Source organism: Protopterus annectens, chromosome 8.part0 (genome assembly GCF_019279795.1).
Source record: "Protopterus annectens isolate FY-2018-M chromosome 8.part0, PAN1.0, whole genome shotgun sequence".
NCBI classification, from domain to species: domain Eukaryota; kingdom Metazoa; phylum Chordata; order Ceratodontiformes; family Protopteridae; genus Protopterus; species Protopterus annectens.
The window spans coordinates 1,689,845,209-1,689,867,315 of record NC_056741.1 but is presented as its reverse complement, the minus strand read 5'-3'; the positions used below and the strand labels follow the sequence as shown (position 1 = coordinate 1,689,867,315).

At 37.2% G+C, this 22,107-nt stretch overlaps 1 protein-coding gene across 3 annotated transcripts in view; it reads left to right on the top strand.

Annotated features, from left to right (window-relative positions):
- Positions 1–22,107, top strand: part of LDHD (lactate dehydrogenase D) — a 1,439,596-nt gene that overhangs the window by 1,244,344 nt on the left and 173,145 nt on the right. For all 3 annotated transcript variants that reach the window (XM_044081223.1, XM_044081220.1, XM_044081221.1), the window contains one exon: positions 1,738–1,865. In XM_044081223.1, coding sequence (XP_043937158.1) covers positions 1,738–1,865 — 128 coding nt within the window. The remainder of the gene's footprint in view (positions 1–1,737; positions 1,866–22,107) is intronic.

Here is a 22,107-nt window from a genome sequence, read left to right as displayed (position 1 = left end):
GTCATAAATATCCACCTCTATTAGGAAGACCATTTATACCAACAACAAAAAAAGTCGAATCAAATAGGTGTATTTGTGTCCTTATGTACAGTCCTTATATTGATTTTATTAAGGACATACTGCTTAAACACTGGAACCTCTTAACGACATCTGAAGAGGTTAGTGATCTAGTAGGTCCTTTACCTACATTTGTTTTTAAGACTTCTTATAATATTAAAAATATGTTGGAAAGGAACAAAGATAGTAAAAGAGATGTTAATAGATTTAAGCACACCAAAAAGTGTGGTACATGTAAACAATGTAAATACATAAATGAAGCTGAGGTTATCAAGTTAAATAATATTACTAGGAATTGTTTACATAGTACAGCAGGGAATTGCAATACACCTAGAATAGTTTATGTTGCCACTTGTATTTTGTGTGACGCTTATTATATTGGTAAGACAGAGAGGAAATTTAAAACAAGAATTTATGAACACTCATATAGAATTAGGAAGCAGGATCCCAATAATGCTTTGAGTAAACACATCTTAGATAAAGGTCCTGATCATTCATTTCTGTTTAGTATAATTGATCATATTGATCAAACTGTATTAGGGGGTAATTGGAAAAGTTATTTGGCACTTTTAGAAAGTAAATGGCAGCTATTATGTGACGCTACTACCCGACCTGGACTGAATGATTATATTAGTATAAAACCTTTTCTCATCTTGGATACTTGATTCATGTATTTTTATAGCATGTATTTTTATAGCATGTATTTATTTGTTTAAGTATTTTATTAATTAATCATCTGTTTTTAAAGTATTTAAATTTTCCATTCAACCATTATTTATCAAGTATTTATTAGCATGTAACACTGTTTATTTATCTAAACACATTACATATCTAAACACATTACAAAACTTAGTATCTCTGTATGTGTTCATACATTTTATCTGTAGATGGCAGTACTTGTTCACAATACTAGTTGGCTTCACTGATTTTTTGGAATATATACACACACCTTATATATATTTTTAGAATAAATATATAAAATACATTTTTTAAATTAAAACATATTTTTGCACATTTTAGTGCATATTTTATTTACATGTACATAATTATTTACATATTCTGTATATATATATATATATATATATATATATATATATATATATATATATATTTGTTCAGAACTCTGAATTTTATTCAGAATACAATATTGTATTGTGTAGTCAGCTGTCAATTGATTTTTTGGCGCCAAATTTGTTATAAATGTGTACACCTGTATTACTATCATGGTTCTGATGAAATCTGCCTCACAAGCAGATGAAAGCGCTTAACCGTATGTTGGATTCTGTGTATTCCTGCTAGCATCGTATTTGCATTGTGAATTAAACGTTTTTTTGGAGCATCCTCCTTGTTCAAGCAGTGTGTTTTCTGGATTACAGCCGTTTGGTTTCTTTGGGCAGTTGTCTTGTTTTCGTTTTACGAGAGTTCTGTGTATCATAAGAGACAGTGTTGCAAAGTTAATGCTGTTTTGGGGATGGCGCAGTGGTTCAGAGAGACATCTTATGTCATGGCCAACTAATGTTGGCTATATATTTCCAGTACACCTCAATTTTGTGTATGTTTGTCTAAATTAAGTCACATGGAAAATTTGGTGGGACAGAGCAAACTAGGTATCTCCTGGTAAGAAAGTCTGAATAGTCAGAATTCTGTCGTAATACTCGTCTTTTCTGCTGTCATTTGTAGAGGAAATAACAAAGGGAAATGGTGGCTCAGAGTACACGTGGGCCATGGATCCTGAAACTCGGAACAAGCTTTGGAGAGCACGACATGAGTCATGGTATGCAGCACTGGCACTTCGACCTGGATCCATGGTAACATTCAACTTTGTATTTTGTTTGAGACTGTTGTAATGAATATATGTATCTACATCATGAAAACTAGCATTTGAAACACATGCAATGAGTAGATTTATCTGCATCATGATAATTGTCATCTTCTAGATGAAGAATGGAAAAGACCCAAAAGTCATTAGTATCCTGTTAAATGGGTCAGTGGGTGTTCAGCAGCTATTAATTGGGTGAGGTATTTTATGACTAAGAAGACACTGTTGAAATTTATAAACTCGTATCTCCTTCACTAGATTCATACAAGTATGTAAACTCCCATAGGACATACAAATTAGGGGTCAAGTGCAAGTCCTAACCATCATATACAATCAGAAGTGTGGGTGGGGAGACATTGCTGAGATTTCCACATTCATATCTCACCTGTTATGTATAATGTTAACTGCATCTTGCACTTGAGATCTATATTGTATTTATCCAACAAGATTTCACTCTCTGTATATCTCATTTTATTAAATAAGTTTTCTTTTTCATATAATTTTACTAATTATGTTATAGAACTGTGTTGTATATAGGAGGAATGCAGAACATTAATCCTTTCTTTGCAATTAAAAACAAAAATATATACGGGACAACTTGTGTACTTGCAGTTTCCTGCTAAGCATGTTTTTTTAAGCTAATTCAGGTTTCTGTATGCAAAAGTTGAAGTGAGGCTTTTGCTTTTTTTTTTTTTTTTTTTGCTTATTAAGAAAAATGTACAGTCAGGAAATAACAGTATTCTATTTCTTTAAGTTATTTGCATTTTGCTTGTTTAAAAATGAAAGCCCTGAGTGTGCATCCTTCTGGCAGGGGGAGCTATTAGTGGTGATGCTGCAGTGAGATGCATTGTGTGCCAGCGAACAAACAGTACATCACGTGTCCCAGAAGTGCTATAGAGGTAAGAGGTTTTTTGTACCACTTGTCTGGATTAAGTGCATAGTGTAGCACCTTTGGTGATGTAAGAGGGACAGGCATTGTGTACCACTCGCACATATTATCCCAGCAGGAGAGCTCCAAGTGATGCTGTAGCAGTTAAAATAATTGTTTATCGCCCATGTACCTCATCGTACCAAGACAGTCCTCTGTGGTGCTCTAGCAGTTAGAAGCATTGTGTAATACTCATGTGCACTATCCTGGAAGTGCAGCTTCCAGTGGTACTGTAGCACTAAGAAGCTCTGTGAAGCACTTTTGCATACATGGTGGTATGTGTTAGTACATGCACAAAATAATAACAAGCCTACAGCTGTTGTCACCCTGGTCTCCACCAGGACCAGGATATAGACACCACAGTGCACTGTCCCCCAATGCCTTGGCAGTTGTCTGAACCGGGGTGGGTCACTGGCTACACCTTGCCTGTTTGCTAGATTGTTAGCTATATATAGCCTATATTTAATGCAGAGAGCTGACATTAGAGTCCACCTGATGCTCATGCTAGTCTGTAATCTTTGTAACTTGTCATGTGTTTCAGCAAAAAAAAAAGCTATAGCTAGTGGTCTTTGTAACTGTGCAGGATAAGTCAAATGGATTATATAGAAATAGAGAGCAGATACCCTTCCTTCCCATTTGGGCTGAAGCCATTAGTTCCTACTTATTCAGCAATTCTTATAATGTTTCTTTCTGTGAATTCTTTGGAGGATAAAAAAGTATTACCTCCCATGGAAGTAATATTTTGTTTACTTTTAAATACTCTATTGAACTTTTCAACAGACTGAGAAGAAACACCAAATGGTTAAGTAGAAAGTGGAAGCAGAGTTAAAAAATCCAAAGACTGTGTGAAAGTACAATGTTGTTGGCCAACACTGCAGTAGTATTTAACTTTAGTTATCTGTTTACCAGTGTAGTCTGCCAGTAAACCAGAAGTAACATAAGCCAATGATTATGTTAACCCTGACTTTGGGACCAATCATAGTGGTGCTAGAGCTTGTTCTAGATATTCAGTAAGCGTAATGCAGAGCACTAATCCTGGAAGAGTTTCCAGAATTCAGCTCTTAGCTGGACATTACTGACCTTTCTTAAGATGGATATTTTCCTTGAGCTTACACTTCAGTTTGTAGAATGCACAGTGGTCATAGATGAGTATTTGTCTGACATGTCTTCCCCATCCTAAGAACACAATTCTCTTCCTGTTAGTTGCCAAAGACCAGAAGTTCCATATTTCTAATTGTCTCCTATGTCTTTGATGTCATGAATTAAAGATGACCTCTTAATTATTGTGTGAAACACACAAAATTTCACAGCAGCACACCAGATTTAACCACAAGCTGTTTGCAGGACAGAAAACAATCTGTAAATTGGGCCAAGGTGATGTTCACTCAGTACAAAGTTTGGTTCAACTTCAGTTTAGGTTTACATGAATAGCCTAAACCTAATATAGTTAAACAAATACATTATAAAACATAATAAAACTATAATATACAGATTTGTTTGGATGGCAGACAGTCGTAAAAACATAAGTGAACAGGCCTTTACTTTTAAACAATATTTTGGTTCTACTTTATCAGGGAAAAACTAGATATGTACTAGGTTAGCTGCCCCTGTGGGCCATTTTAAGCCTAGCCAATTTCTTTAAAAAGGTGAGAATCAAACCCTGTACCTCTTGTTTGTGATGTTAACACCTTAACCATTATACCAACCTCCCTAAAACATTCAAACCCTGTACCCTTGACACTGGAAGCGGCTCACATGTTTATATATAATCACACTTGAGTGCTTCTAACTTTGCTCCCTTTAGATTTAGTAGAGTACTGTGTGTGTGTGTGTGTGTGTGTGTGTGTGTGTGTGTGTGTGTGTGTGTGTGTGTGTGTGTGTGTGTGTAAATACATAGCACACCTAAGCATTACTGACTTTGCTTCCATGAGAATTAGTACATTAATGTCTTATATAAATGTGTGTGTGTGTATATATATATATATATATATATATATATATAAAACAGAGAGAGAAATATATATAGATAGATACAGCTAGAGAGCTCTGTGCCTACATCCTCCAGATTTACCTATGTAAATACATATAATTAACGCACTTCATATTCATTCTTACCCTTCTACTGGTAAAGTAAAACGCAATTCAAATATATCATCATTCCATCTTCAGTGCTGGAATTCTGTCCTTTAGCTAACCAATCAACAGTCATAAAGATTTTGATGATGAAACTCAGCAACTCAGAGTGGAAGCCAATGCAAAGTTATAGCAAATAGGTCCTGGTACTATAATGGGGCTATGAACAGACTGATGGAGTAGAGCTGCATATGAAGCAGTATTGTCTGAGACTGGGCATGATATGAAGCAGTACAGCTTAACAATGGAGCATAATATGAAGCACTGCTCCTACTGCTAAGATACAGGGGCATGATATAAAGCAGTCCTTCCTGAAACCGGAGTACGATATGAAGCAATATTTCCTGATACTGGAGCATTATAGGAAGCAGTCTTGGCTGGGACCAGAATGTGACAGGAAGCCATCCTGCCTGGAATAGAGCACGATAGCAAGCAGTCTTACCTGGACAGGAGCATGATAGGGAGCCATCCTGCCTGGGACTGGAGCAAGATAGGGACCAGAGCATGGTATGCAGGACAGTCCTGTCAGGGACATAGCATAGTATGTGGGACAGTCCTGTCTGGAACCATAACATAGTATGTGGGACAGTTCTTTCTGGAACCAGAGCATGGTATGTGGAACAGTCCTGTCTGGGACCAGAGCACAGTATGCAGGACAGTCCTGTCTGGGATCAGAGCACGGTATGTGAGACAGTCCTGTCTGGGACCAGAGCATGGTATGCAGGACTGTCCTGCCTGAGTCTGGAGCATGGTATGCAGCAGCATCCCTTCTAGCTGTTGTGTTCAAGCATGATATGAAGCAGTATTGCCTATGACAGAAGCATGATATGAAACAGTCCTGCCTTGGATTGCTGTAATGGATTTGAATTTTCATAGTCCAGTAGCTGGGTTTGGCTTTCATATTTTCCAGACTATCCAGCAGATAAATTCTGCACTAGAACGCTCTGTCATGCCTTAAATTGCTCTGTGTGGTTGAAGTAGCATACTGAATTTTTTGTTTGCAAACCACTGATGTCCCATAATGGTGTTTGATGTGCAAGCCCTAAAAATGGTTTCAACTTGTGGTTGTAAAGATCAGCTAAATTGCTGTGACTGTTATACACAGTGTGCTTATTGCGGGTCCTGACCATGACATGTCTACTTGTACCATCTCTCCCAGGTTCCACTACAAAACCATTCAAAGAAAACAGTTAGCCCTTCAGTTGTAGCTGGATAAGAAATTACTTTAGGCCCTTAACAAACAGCTTGCTATGTCTACTGAGCCTCAGCAACCAAGCACTGCAGAAGTCCCCTTGTAAGAAGAATAAGAATATGTAGAGAAGAAGTGAGCCTGCCATGAGAATGACAAACGAGTACTGATGAAGTTTGAGGGAACACAAGACCAATCAATGCTTCCATGCAGAGCCAAGAGAAGAACAGCACCACTAAACCACCACAGTTCCAAAAGTAAAGGATGTAATCCATAAAACCATTGAATTATTCAATAATAGCACAGCAGCAATTTATTAGCAGTTAGATACAAGGTACTAAGCTCTTTCATCCCTATAAAATGATGGTACTTCATCAGAGTACCAAACCATTACAAAGCTTCCATTTTAAACTAAAAAGCCTGCGAAAAATACATTGTTACCAACACACTGTGTGTCTTAATGGCATATCACAATAAATAGGTACTTGTACCAAAAGATATTGTTAAAATTCATCGTATCACACCGCAGTCAAGATACATCAAACAAAATTGAATTAAATTGTGCAAAATATATTACAAACATTGACAAGTATGCTAATAGAAAATAACAATAAAAACTAAAAAGTTAATTAATATAAACATTGCAACAAAAAATAAAAACATTTAATCATGTCACATATTTTTAAACATTTGGGTATATAAGGCTTTAAACTTCAAAAAGCATAGAAGGGAAATCCATTCATTCAATCCATAATTAGCAGTGACATTTGTTCTCATTTGCCATTCAGATTCTCAGTACTCCAATTTGTTTCCATGCCCCCCATGTCAATAACATTGATGATGAAAAACTTGAGTAAATGCCCCTGATTACCATTAATGTGTTTCCTTAAACTGTTTCTGATATTTTTCCTAATGTCCCTTAAATGCTCGTAAGCTCTGTCTTCCAGTGCCCTCTCAGTTTTACAAATATAGAAACAAGGGCACTTGGAACACTGGGCAATATAAACAACTTTTTCAGTTTTACAGTTACACTTCCTAGGGCAAAAAATTCTCCCATATCCCTTTACTATGACATATTCTCCCTCAATAATAGACAAACAATAATTACAACTGAGACACTTTGCCTTCAGATGGGTTCCCCTTCTCCCATTAATGGAAGGTTTTACCCTTTCCAGATAATTTTTTTAGTTACAATCTTTTCTAAAGGCCACTAATGAGTGATCACCAAGTTTTCCCATGACCAAACCACCTATTCTCAGAATTTTCCAGTTGTTCGTTAGTATATCATGGATAATTCTATCTTCTTTATTGTAGGTAAGAACCACATCCTTTGTTGAACCTGGTATCCACCCCAATATTACTCTTAGTATTGCCATCCTCATAGCTACCTAAAAGGGATTTATAAAAATTCGTCAACCTTTTATATCTAACTTCACAAAAAAAAAATTCCAAAAATTCTGGGAGATCGCCTCTGCTTAATAGAATAGCCTTAAAACTTTCCCTTTCTTTATAGAATGTTTCTGGCTTGGGTATCATCTTGGCCAGTCTTACCAACTGCACTTTAAAATGGGCTTCCTCCTGGTGTGAAGAGTGCCAACTTTCAAAGTGAAGTGAAGAATTAGAGTATGTGGGTTTTCTATACAAACTTGAAGTAAACTGTTTGTTCATGTGATCAATTCTAACTTCACACCCAAGTAATTAATAAAATCATGGGATTTGTTCATTGTAAAACTAAGGAAGTTAGTTGTGTTATTGATGTAAACAATGAACTTCTCCTGTTCAATCTCACTATCTTTCCAGAAAATCACTATGTCATCAAGGAATCACCCGTAAAGGCTCCATGATTCACTAAAAGGTGAATTAAACACATAATTATGCTCCCAGTAAGCTAGAATCATGTTTGCAACACCCTTGACCTGCTTATAGGTGGTTCCTTTGTACCAAATGAAATTACTGTTCAAAACAATTTCTATTAAGGTGGACAGAGCCTTGACCAAGCTATCAATTAAAGAAGTATTGTGACAAAAATATAGTGTGAACCACTCTAGACCTGCGGTGGTGATGCTGCGGTAGCACTGTCGCCTCACAGTAAGACGTTGTCCCATTTGATTCTTAGCTAGAGCGTCTTCTGTCTGGAGACATGCGTGAATGGGTGTACCTTTGTTGAAGGTTGTGCATCAGGGCTGGCAACTCGGCACATAAAAATCTACTGCCAATCATTAGCGGACCGGAGTTGCACTGTGGCAACCCCTAACCGGGAAAAGCCGAAAGACACAACAACAACTTTAAACCTGTATTGTGAGGAATAACCAAGAACAGGTCTTTAATATCAGTGGTTACAAAAATTAGATTGTTATTGAATGTATTGTCATGAATCTTGCTAAGGAAATCCGTGGAGTCTTTCTAAATATGTCCATCTTTATCTAAAGTATTTTTTGTGTGTCAGTAAATCTGGCTATTCTGTGGGTTTTGGACCCCATAGTATCAACAGTCAGACAAAATGGGGGATACTCCAAGTTCTTATCTATTTTGGGAATCCCAAATGTGGAAGGTATCCTAGGAAATGCATTTTAAATTTAATTGTATTCATCTATTGTAATTAATTTCTCCAACAACAGTTCCTGGATTGCCCTATTAATTTTTAATTACAAAATATTCAATATATTTCTGGAGCTTTCTTCATATTGATCAGAAGACAAAGTCTTTATCCTGCTGGTATAGTCTACATAATCCATTACAGCCATCCCCCCTCCCTTGTCCAGTTTGATACACCTGATGGAGTGGTAATAGTAATGGTAATAGTCTCATTCAACCATTTCTTTTATTACATTCAACAGATTGCTGAAATTGTTGTCAAGGTTACCCCTATAAGTCATTCTTACATGTTCACAAGTTTTTTCAAATAATGACACAGCAAGATCTATGTCTGGGGGGTATATAGACTTGGTTTCCTACAAGATTTAATATTAATGTTGTTTTGGTTTACATCATCAAAAATTACATTACAATTCAACTTTCTAGTGTACATATTTACATCAAAAACTGTCTTAGCTAAATTGCTCTTTCTTGAAGGCACAAATGTTAACCCTTTCCAGATAAGGAAGAATGCTCAGTAGTAATTTCAATTGAGCGGTAATTTCAACCCTTAAAGTCATTTTTCAAGTTAGTAATGATCTTAGGCCCATTCAGGGTCAATAAGTCCTCTTCTGACCTCTCCTCCTCTGTGGCTGTAGAGAGTTCCTTGGTTGATATTCCTGCTGGAACTATATCCCTGCCCCTGATGGGCTTTCCTCTAGTTCAGTAACTGTACCGATCTCTGAGAAAGTGGTAAGTCCAAAGGGACAGCAGGAATGTCATTACCACCCACAGATTCCATTTTGGTAATGTCATCATAATTAACTGTCTCAGTATTGTTGATTTCTATGGGGGGGGGGGTAGGGTATGCTTTTTTGTTGCTATAATCAGTTCTATCACATATCAGCTTTTTCTGCTTTCCTGCCTTAACTTCACAAGGGTTTTTATACCCTATTAAATATCAGGTGGTATTCTGCCTTATGAAATTCAAAGGTCAAATCACAATAAACTTTATCTAACTAAGTAATTTCAAGTTCCAGTTGTTCCATAGCCAACTGGTTGTGATGCATGAAAAGTGGGTCTATATTAGAATGCCAAACTTTCAAAATTTCGAGTGTTCTAATATTGAACCCTATTAATCGAAAATTTAAAACATTGAACATACAGAACAGCAAATATTTTCCTAGGGAAAAAATTTGCTGTTCCAAAACACATACACACAACACAAGCACACCAAACAAACAGCAGTCCACACACATACACCTAAACTCTTACACCTAACCCTACACTAAACTATACATACACCACTAACTATCCACTTACATTAACCCAAACCCTAACCCTAAGGTCCATCACTATTGCACAGTCACCTCACCTGCCCCACCCTAACCCTCATGTCCACACAATCGCACACTTACCTGACCCGCGCCCTAACCCTAACTCACCTAACCCGCCCTAACCCTCACATCCACACAATTGCACACTTACCTGAACCCCACCAGTAACTTTCCACCACAGCGCTGAAAATACCAAAGCAAGAGAAATGGACAACCAAATTCTTTCCCTAGGAAAAAATTTGGTTTTCTGTTTCTTCGATATTAGAACACTTGAAATTTTGAAAGTTACGTGTTCTAATATAGACCCTGAAAAGTTCCATCAATTCAAAATCCTGTCTATCAAATAGGGGCAAACATCCATAGTGTAGGGTAGAGCCTTCAATAAGACCTGAAGGAAATTTTTAAGATCTTAACCCCTTAGGCACAATACCTGATTTCAGACATTCCTGTAAATAAATTTTCAAGTTGCAAATTAAGATATTTCATAAGTTTACTTTCAAAACGTTTTAACTGCTGGTTAGCAGAAAGTCCATCAGTTTCGTTAATCAGGACCAGGGCTCCAAAATCTATGCTGTATTTAAACTATTCGGTTCGAAGGTTCCCTTCTGCACTGTTGCTAGCATGAATATTAAATACCCCTTGATCCAACACTGTGAGGGAATACAGTTTTCCCGACTGAGCCTTGCTCTGCCAGTAAACCCAATGAACTGCTTGCAATAGTCTAAATATTGTTATTGAGGTAATTAACTCCAATCATGGCCCCATCCAGTTTGGGATGACAGTTGAATAAGTCATGTGAGTGTACCAGTCCCAGCTTCTAATCGTTCGAAAATACCACCAGCAGACTGTAAAATTCCTGGCCCTGGGTGAATAAGGAGTGACACATCTCTCCTTCACAACTACAAAAACACTGATAATCCAAAAGGAACACAAGACAAGACCAACCAATGCTTCCATGCAGAGCCAGGAGAATGAACAGCACCACTAAACCGCCACAGTTCCTAAAGTAAAGGATGTAATCCACAAAGCTATCCAACAATTCAGTAACAACACAGCAGCAATTTATTAGCAGTTAGATACAAGCTACTAAGCGCTTTTGTCCCCATAAAATGATGGGGCTTCATCAAAGTACCAAACATTACAGCGTTTCCATTTTAAACTAAAAATCTGGTGAAAAATACATGATTACCAATGGGATGTATATCTTAAAGGTATACATACATACAAATATTTCAAGCACAGGCAAGAAGCTCTTCTAGCTTGCCAGTATGCCAAAACATTTGTTTCCATAATAAATGTCCAGACTGGTCTTAAAAATATCTAAACTAGTACTTGCTTTAATGTAATTTGGTAGTCTGTTCCAAGCATCAGCTACTCTGTCAGAGAACCAATTAGTACACTTCAAATTTTTATAGAATCTTCTACATAGGTTATCTGATGATTCTCTAGTACTTTTTGATAACCCCAAACATTCCCAGAGGTAGTTGTCCCTAAATACCTGAATAAGATCTCCTCTTAAATATCTGTAAGAGACACTGTACAAGTTCAGATATTTTAGTCTTTCATAATAACTTATATTTTCGCATCCATGGATGCCCTTAGTATATTTCCGATGTACTCTTTCCTGTTTATTCATGCTTGTTTTCCTATAGGGTTTCCATATTGTTATTCCATATTTAAGTTTGGGTCTAATGTAACTAAAAACAATGACTTCATTATGTTTGATTTCCTAGACTTTATACATCTTTTTATACAGCCTATAGTTCTATAACTATTATTAGCAGTTCTATAACTATTATTAGCCAATTGGTTGATATGATTAGAAAACCTCATAGCTGAATCTACCCATATACCCAGGTCCTTAAACGAGTCTACAGTTTCAATCACGGTGTGCTGTATTAAATATTCACCTTTCAGTTTATGTCTCCCAAATCTCATATGCTTAGTGTTTGATGTATTTATCAACATATTATTCTCCTGTGCCCAAATGGTCAATTTAGTCAAATTATTTTGCAGACATGCCGTATCTGTAACACTTGTAATCAGTTTACCCAATTTCAGGTCGTCAGCCTATAGACTGTAGAACACCTCAGATGAAAACGTAAGGTCTGAAATATACAATCTAAACAAGTAAGGGCCTAGTACAGAGTCCTGTGGGACACCTTGACTGTAACCAAGGGTTTCACCTGTCCAGTTGGTGTGTGATACTTACCATGTCCTATCTGTAAGCCATGCAGCTATCCATCTTATCAACCGTACATCAAGACCTAGTTGTACTAATTTATTGATCAGTGTTTTGTGCATGACCCTGTCAAATGCTGAAGTTAAATATAAATCACATCACAGCACAATTTTTCATTCATAGCTGTTATTATATTGTTATAGAACATTATGTTACGGGTGGTAATAGAGCTATTTTCAACATATGCATGCTGATATATGGTTTCATGTCCCAGCCTATCCAGTAATATTTTTCCACAACATGAAAGTAGACTTAAGGGTCTATATGATTGTGGGTTTGTCCTACTCCGCTTTCACTTAAAGACAGGTTTAATAAGTGCATGTCTCCAATCTTGAGGAATCTCCCCATATTTATACGACCTAGTAAATAATAGATGTAATGGCAGTGTAAGTTCTTGCTTAAGTTTTCTCAAATCATTGTTACTTATTCCATCTTCTCCCTGTGCTTTGTTTGGATCTAGTTTGGACAGTTCTTTTTCAATATAATCTAATTTGATTTCAGTATCTGGGGTTACCTGGATGTCACTAGGACAACTTACCACCCATTTTGTGTAGCCAAACTGTTTTGCATAAGATTTTGTAAATATATCTATAATCTGTTGTGTCTGAGAATAAATTTTAGAATTTGCACGCAGTTTATCAATTTGTGTATCTTTACTCCTTCCACATCTTATGTATCTATAAAAAGGTTTCCTGTTATGCTCAACATCTTTATATAAATTTTCTTCAAATTTTTCTTGATCTTGTCTAACACTATGCTTAATCTATTTGTCCAGTTCGTTTATTTCAGTTTTCAAAGTTATAGTTCAACCTCTCTTCCATTTCTTATATTTTTTTGTCTCTCACCTTAATCAGGTGTCTTCTTCTTATGGAAATATACCCCCCTGATGTTACGTGCCTAGACCCTGATGTTAAACATTTTTTTTTTTACTTTTTGCACTCAAACAATTTCTCTTTCAAAACTTTCCGGATTCCATCTGCATTTTTTCCACTGAACACCTCACTCCAGTTAGTTTTATATAGCAACTTTTTTGCTTCTCTATAATGTGTAATTAACCTGATGTGCATTGGCTTAGATTTCAGTTTGGCAGAATTATCTAGCAACAAATTAACCTTTATGACCCCATGGTCACTGCACATCAATGGTGGTAAAACTTGACTTTTAGTTACAGTAATTTCTTTAGGAACACAAACAATATCTAGTATATTCCGTCCCCTGGTAGTTTTTTTTAACAATCTGAAGCATTTGTTGTTCCTGAGTATACTCTGTGAATAATTTCTTTACTAATGTTGTTGAATCAATATTATTCCAGTCTGTTTCTGGCAAATTTAAGTCCCCAGCTAATATTATTCTTCCCTCCTGTGTTTTATTTAAGAAATGTATGAATTCCTCTAGGTCATCTGCACTTGACTTTGGTGCACTCCAACAATTGTTATATGTTCCAGGGTTGTCTTTATTGTCACAGTTACACAGTCAATAGTACTGGTGTTATCACTGAACATGTAATAATCACAAGTCTCATAGCTGTCTTTAATCCCTGTCATAACACCTCCATTTGATTTTTTGTTAGAATGTCTGTTACAGTAAAAACATTTGACAGAACTGGTTTCCAGTCATTGTTCTTTAACCATGTTTCACAAACTATAACAACATCAATCTTGCGGGAACGTAGCAAAGTTTCTAATAAAAAAATTTATTATTAATGCTCCTAGCATTAACAGCCATCAGATATGCATCAAATGTTGCTATCTGTGGACTGTTATATTTTTGTCCTGGCAAAAATCCTGGCTAGTGTTTGTCAAATATTGCAAAATATCTGCTGCAAAAGTTCTCTTCCCTGATCTAAACAAATGGATGCTCTACACATTTCCATTTTTTAAAACAGGACATTTTTCCATGTAGGTGTTTATCCAAAAAAATCGTTTCATTCAGTGACCTGACCATCGCTTCTATAGGTGATTTGTGAAAAACATGTCCTAACACCAGTACAAGCTATACTTTCTAGGAGGGGTGTCAGTTCCCAACTAACAGTCAGAGAATCTTTGTTGGTGACATCATTTGTACCAACATGAATAAAAACAGATCCATACTTCCTTACATTAAGGCATTCTAAGGCTTGTTTCACATCTTCTATTTTTGATCCTGGCAAGCATAACACTACTCGATGTTCATTATCATCTCTGCAAATATAAGTATCAGTTTCTCTAATAACTGAATCTCCAATTACAAGAATATCTTATCACAGTAAATTGTTTTGTGGACTACATCCTTTACTTTTGGAACTGTGGCTGTTTAGTGGTATGATTCATTCTCCTAGCTTTGCACAGAAGCACTGGTTGGTACTGTTGAAGTTTCTTTTGTTCCATCTGCATCCCCTTGGTCCCAGGGCAGTGGTGCAATGGAGGTACATTTGCAGCTTCTTTCCTTGATGTCTGCTAGCTTCAAGGCCTTTGGCTTCATGCCTTAGGAGGTTGCAGTGCTTTCAAACATTAATTAGGGCATCATTTATGACTAAAGACACATTGATTCACACCAAGTTGGACACTGGTTTCCATGGCTCTGACTCAGAAACCTGTATTGTTGTCATGTTAGGAAGTGCAGAAGTCAACCACCACTGTTATAAAAGAAGGTGTCTGTAGTCAAAAATGGAACTCATGGGCACTGTCTTACAAATTCCTAAGACAAAGGCAGTAGTCCTCACCTCCAAGAGGATGACAACTTCTGAGCAAGCATTTGCTATTTCCCTGTCAGCGCCATTCAGTGAGTTCCCTCTTCTATCCTTCTCAATTCCTACTCAAGATTGTTTTGGACCAGCACAGGTTTTATGCATTTTTTTCAGGACCTGTAGCCAAGATCCATGTGTGTCAGGAGTCCACCCTCAGCAGAGGAAGAGACATCTCTGCTGAGAGGGAGGTGGAGAGACTTTGAATTCCTCTAACAAAGAAGGACAGAAGGAAATGGATTACAGGTTCCAGTTATATATTCCCTAATGATAGGACCCACTGTCCCTCACTTCACCTTCAAGTGGCATCTCATATGGCGAGACGTTTTCTGTGAAGAAAAAACACTTCAGAATGGAGCTGAAAGAGCTTCTTCTTTGGAACAGGATTCCCACCCCATGCACCCAGGAGATCTGACCGGCTTCATAAGGACTAAAATCTTCAGAAATATTTGTACAAGAACCTAGTGGAAGATCCAGCTGTCATGCCCCTAGATGCTGCTAAGGAATTCTTATTGGTTCCAAGACCTACCACACTTTCCAATAAATGGCAAAGTATTTGAGTAGAAAGTTCATATGTTTGCAACCATAACCTCTGAACTATCAATCCTACATGCCAAAGTTTAGGGAGAACATCAGAACAAAACTAGGAAAGCAGTCCTAGGGATTATACATTGCTTAGCTGTGTTGTACATCTTTAAGTAAATGTACTTAATATCTCTTTTGAAGCACTTGATGGTATTCACTTTCCAAACTGAGCAGGCTCATGCATAGGGAAAATTTGTGTTTACCTATCCAGGTATAGAAAAAGTGTCATAGAAAAACTGCCCTAAAGGTAGTCAGCATAGTACTTTGCTTGACTTATAGTAGTGATTTATTACATGGGCCGGAAATATGTTGAGTTTAGAACATATCCCTGTGCAGAGTATTGTTTATTTGTTGATATAGATTTAAGTCCTTAGTGCAGACACTTGCATTGCCAATGGTTTTGCAAAGAAATAGGAGGTCAAAAAGAGGTGGGTCTTTTGACCAGTTACAGGTCACCTTCGGCCACAGGTCACATAAGAGCAGCCAGTAGAGCAACAGGTGTAAGGAGTGTTTTGCTAATCTACAGCTGAATATTTTAAGTCCTTTAATTTTACTGGTTAAATATTTTGAACCATTTCCAGCTGAGTGATATTTCTGGATTCGTACATACCGAAGGTGGCATTGTATTTTGATAGTGGGTCTAATAATGGAGTAGTATAATGACTTCCTTGGATCTTGGAATATTTTCTAGGAAATTAACTGGTCCACATAGGAGGATTTCCTAACTGTGGTGGAAGTTTGTTGACTGAAGGAACAAATGTTGTCCACATAAGTACCCAGGTCTTTTATGACTGTATCTTTCTAACGAGGAGCACCAAATGTAATGTACGAGGTGGGAGCAGCTTTCTTACCAAGTGCTACTACTACTTATTTTTTGTATTTCACTTAATACTGTTTTCAGTACACCAGCTCTGCTGCATATTTCTGCCATTGTTGGATTAGTTTGGGCTCAGTGGCTGAGCTGATGATAGTGCCCAGCTTGTAGTCATCATCAAAGTTGGTCAACCACACTTTTGGGATATTGGCGTGCTTGTTTGCAAAATAAATGCCAAAAGGGGGAGCCCAACACTGAACCATGTGATTCACCATTAGTTGCAAGTTTATGTTCAGAGAAGGTACCTGCAGTTTTCACAACCTGGGATCTATTGGATAGTCATTATGTAGTAGACAACGCAGGGGGTTTAATTTAACTTTATCTAATTTTTCGGCAAGGGTGAAAGTATTTGAAGCCTTTATCAGGCCATGGTTAACAGCATGCACTGAGTGACCCCTGTCAAGACCCTGTGTAACCTTTACAAAGAAGCTTTTCTAGGTTTAGAATGCATGGCCTGCCCTTCACAAAATAGTTCATTTCATTTGCCTGTGTCCACATTGATTATTTTGGCTATGACACATTTCCTGCCTTTGCATACAAGGCTGGTGAGCCTGATGGACGTGTAACTTCCCAAGGTTATAGGGGGACCACTCTTGTGTCCAGGATTTGTAGTGGCTGTTCTCCAGGAATCAGGCACCTTTGTAAATGTATTTACTTGTCATTCTAATGTATGTGATATGCATGTGATATGACTGGAAAATTCTTTTAACTTTTTGTTATTTTTCTTTAGTTATACTGTTATTAAAATGGAAGTTCCATGAAAGAACATTACTCCTACATTTGCTATTATATTTAGGGCAGGGCACACTTTTCTATGCAGTTGTTTAGGTGCTGGTAAAAGATAGGGGTGAATGCAACAACCTCCTCATTTGGGACCATTTATATGGTATTGTTTGGAGATGTGCCTAGGTGTTTTACAATCTGAAGTGGGTTTGTCATGGAGAAGTCCCTAAAGGTGGTCTGAATTAGTGATGCGAGTGGTACCATGAGGCCTGGTTGAAATTATGTCTAATTTGTCACACATAATGAGGAGATGCAGGGTAAGGGTCTGCTTCTGGCTGTTTGCTGGCAGGGCCTAAGTGGATGAAGGATATTAAAGCTTCTACTGAGCAGTTATGCTATTTGCTCCAGCACATTGGTGTTAATGATGTCTAGGAAATACTGTCCATATCCATTATTGAAGGTGTTAATTGTTCAGTGTTTGTATAGTTAATATCCCCCAAGAAAGATGATATTTAATCACTCACTGGTATTCCATTATTTGCAGGCAAATATCTAATCTCTAAATGGTATTACAGTAATTTCCATTATTTGTGGGAGATATCTGTTTTCACGTACAAAAAGTAGTCATTGCATTTGTTAAGGATAATTTGGATGTTTAGGAGCTCTGAGTTAGGAGTGTGACATGATGGTGCACAAATACAGACACTTCCCCAAAGTTACACAAGTGCTTCAATGCACGATAGTTACTAAACCCTGGTACAGAGCAACTGCCCTCAGTGCACTGAAACAGTCCCAGCTCAGTAGTTAACACAAACAGAAATGTATTAGATTTGCAGGAGAACATTCAATCTTGGCATCTTTTTGTTTGTAGACTCCTTAGATACTGGTCTTAACTTTCCATCTACAAAATGTGGAACGCTACCTCTCAATGTGGCACTAAATAGCAAAATGGAGAAGACCTCATAACTTTAACTGAAAAGTTCAGAGCATGACTAAACTATTCATAGTTACTATTGTATAGCAACAGTAAGAGAAATACAGTGCACTACCTACTGCAAAAAGTATGAAAGGAATTTAACAAGGCTCATCAAAAATGAGAAACAGTAGTGATTTGCCTGTTGGCTACTAATACACTAATGACCCCCTAAAGGCTGAACTTCTTAAATTTGCCCATACTACTTAGATGGACAAATAGGCAATTAAATTAATTTATTTTATTTTGTTGATCAGGGTATTTGGCTGGTCTACAGACCATTTTCAGCCATAACCCAGAAAACATTCCTGGTTGGGGGTACAGCAGTTTGTCTGAGGATTTTAGAATGCAACCTATCATTGCTGTGTTAGACAAGTAGCTGATATTTGGATACCTCTCTCCCAGGTAGTATTCAGAAAGCTGGAGGGGAAGGAAATACAATGGAATCTGTTGAACATGTGTTCCACCCTACTATCCCAAAGTATAGCAGAAATTATCTATCAAGCAACATCCTTTGTTACCAGCCCCAAGGAAAAATTAAACAGCCCAGGGGTAAAAGGGTGTCCATAAAGAAAGTTGCAGTTGAGCAGAAGCAGATGACTGATATCTAACAGAGATCAGGAATTACTATCCTCTGTTTTTCCCTCCCCCTTCAACCATGCACTATCCATCAACCATACATTTCATTTCATCCCAAAAACAAAACATTAGTCTGTTTGGCCCTTTTCTCGAAACACTGGTGCCATCACTAAAGATAAATGGATTTTACAGGTTGTCTCACTATGAGCTAATATGAACAGGAGATTACTCTGTAGAAATAAAGACACAGGCATTTACTCATTGCTGTTTCTGGTCTCATAGAGAGCTGGATCATGGAGATCTGTTTTGGATTTGTCAAAGTTAAAAAAAAAAAAAAAAGAAGTTCCTAAGGGTCCCAAAATTGTATACATTAATCTGTAAGCTCTCTTGCTCCTCCTGGTTCCTGTGGTACAGATGGTGACTCCAGACCTAAAGGATGCCATTTACACATACCTATTCACAGGGACCACAGATGCTTCCTCAGATTTAAAACAGGGGGTTGCTACTACCAGTTTACAGCCTTGACTTTTTGGTTTGGCTAATGCACCCAGAGTGTTTACCAAATGTCTTGCTTCAGAGATTGCACATCACAGGACTAACATCATCCACATCTCTCCTTACCTGAAAGACTTCTTTATTCAGTTGCAATCACAGGAGAAGGTGCAGAAGGTCTCAGCTACACCCTTGATGTTTCCATCTACTAGTTTTTTTTTCTCAACCTAACTTGATCCATCCTAAATCCTGCCAGGACTGTGGTCTTCATGGGGGACCTTCTGGATACCATCGGTCAGAAAGTCTTTTTGCATCAGAAGAAAGTGGAATTCTTCTCCAGTTTCTTCCAGGAGATGCCACTCCAGACAACCATCTCTGCCTGAGAGTTCCAGAGGGTAGTAGTTCTTGGCTTCTTCTATTCCCACAGTGCCCTTAGCAATGGAGGAAATACAAAAGTTTGTCCAACAAAGTGAGCTATCAAATGGAAGGGGATTATGCTGCTTCTTCTGATGATGATGAAGCCCATGGAGAGACTATGCCATGAAACATTTTCCAGTGTTCCAAAGGACAGTGCTTGAGGGACAGCAAAAAAGCACAAGAGTTGACTACAGGAACCAGGAGTATGTTGCAAATGAAATGGAGACCGGATTTTGGAGATGGAGATTAACAGGAAGAAAACAAGCAACTCAGAACCTGATGAATAAATGTGGGATTACAGAGCATTGAAACACGACAGAACAAGAAAACCTAGAAATATTGTACTTTTGTTATTTTGTTAAACTTGTAGGGGACTCCAGAGAATATTCCCTACTTCATGTCATTAATGTTTGGAAGAACATTTAGGAGAGGGAAGGACAAGGAAAAGAGTTTAACTGCAAGTAAAACAAACTTTTGCCCTTAAAAGTTTTTTTATAGTACATGACATATACTGGATAAAGTAAAGTTTTTCATTTATTTTTTGGGTAACTGAGATACTAAAGAACAGGCGCCCCTATTTTTTCCTTCTTTTTGAGCAGTTTTAATAAATACAGTATAATGTATAAGAAAACTGATATGCTTTTTCTTACTTTTGCATAGGGGAATGACTGGATGAAGGCCCTTGGCTTGATTTATTGACAGGTTTTAAATGAAGGCAAGTAAATAAAAGAACACTGAATGTAATGAAAAGTTTTCCTCTAGCACATAAATGTTCACAGTGCAATATGAAAAGCTTGTAGTAGAAGGGAACTGTGTTTCTTATTCTCATGTTTCTATGGAGACAATCTGATAAGGGGACAATAAAGCTGGAATATTTTATTGCAGTAGCCAGGAGATGTTTTCTGAAAGCATTTCAGTTGTTTTCTACATATGGGAGAAGAATACATTTAAGACAAAAATAGTCAGCATTCATTGGAAGTAGAAGCACAGGCCCATAGAGAGACTATGAAGTGTAACCCTCCTATTATCTGCCACTAATAGTACTTTCACAGTTTTATTAGAATCAGCTCTTTCTGCTGGTAGGATTGCATCTTAGGATAGATGACCTTCATTGTAGGTTAATTTGAGCCTGTGATTGTAACTGTTAATCTGGGACAAATGTTCCTAATAGGAGGGTTAAACTTCATTATTTGAAGATTTTTTTGAGGGTTTTCATTAAAACAAGACGTCTTGTAAGATAGTTTCAAATGGAAAGAAAATGTAAAAGATCAACCTGCCAAGCACTAGGGTATGCAATACAAAAGCTGAAACTAGACATTAAAAACAGTAAAAGAAGCCTTGTGTACATAACAGATGAGAAATAAAATGTATAATGCCACTTTCCATTTTATCTTTAAATGTGAATGGTCTCACAGATGTATACAAAAAAGAAAGTGTAGTGAACTATATTAAAAATGCACAGTGTAAATAGCTATGCTACAGTTGACACATTTGGAAAGAACTAAGCATGTGAATTTGACAAAGAAAAGATTTCAAGGTGGTTATGCAGGGGAATATCTGGGTCTAAGAAAAAGATGAGTATGTATGTTAATTGTGGGAGGTGTTCCAGTAGCGATAAAAGAGGGAAAAAAATATGATAGTGGTAGTTTTGTAGTGTTAAGGGTCTACTAGCAAGGGAGGAGGATTACCTTGGCATGTGTTTATATTCCACTTAAAATTGCTGCAACTGAGCTTAAGAAAATTCTGTGAGAAAGAATCGACTTTCAGCAATGAATAATACTTATAGGTGGAGACTGGAATTTGATTTGCAACATTGAGGGTGTACCTGGTGGCCTAAAAGGGAAAATATAATAAAAGAGAGCAGATTTTTGAAGAAATTTATGAAAATATTTGGTATGGAATATGTGAATTCAGTAGTAGGAGTTCACCAAGGTACAAAAACTGGATTATGCTAGGCAGAAATTGTATTTCACATGAACATATGCATTTAATAGAAAGTTTTGATAGGCATCCAATATCTGTTTCAGATCACCTGCTAATAATTAAAATAAAAATTGCAGAGTAATAAAATAAACATGACACACTGGTCATTAGGCGCCGGAACCATAGCATGCTATTTAAACACAAAAGTGTGTGGAAACAACTACCTGATCACATCCTGCTGGCAGATCATCCATGGTAAGGACTCCATTTATTTAATGCAGTAGCTGGTGCTCTGTTTATTTAATGCTGGTGCTCCATTGTTTATTTAATGCTGGTGTTGCCCCGTTGTTTATTTAATGCTGGTGTTGCCCCATTGTTTATTCAATGCTGGTGCTGCTCTGTTGTTTATTTAATGCTGGTGCTGCTCCATTGTTTATTTAATGCTGCTAACCTACCACACGTCCCTGAAAATATATCTGTTTGCACTGGCTTACAATGAGGCAGGATCTAATTAACTCCGGCTGTTATTTTAATTTGCCT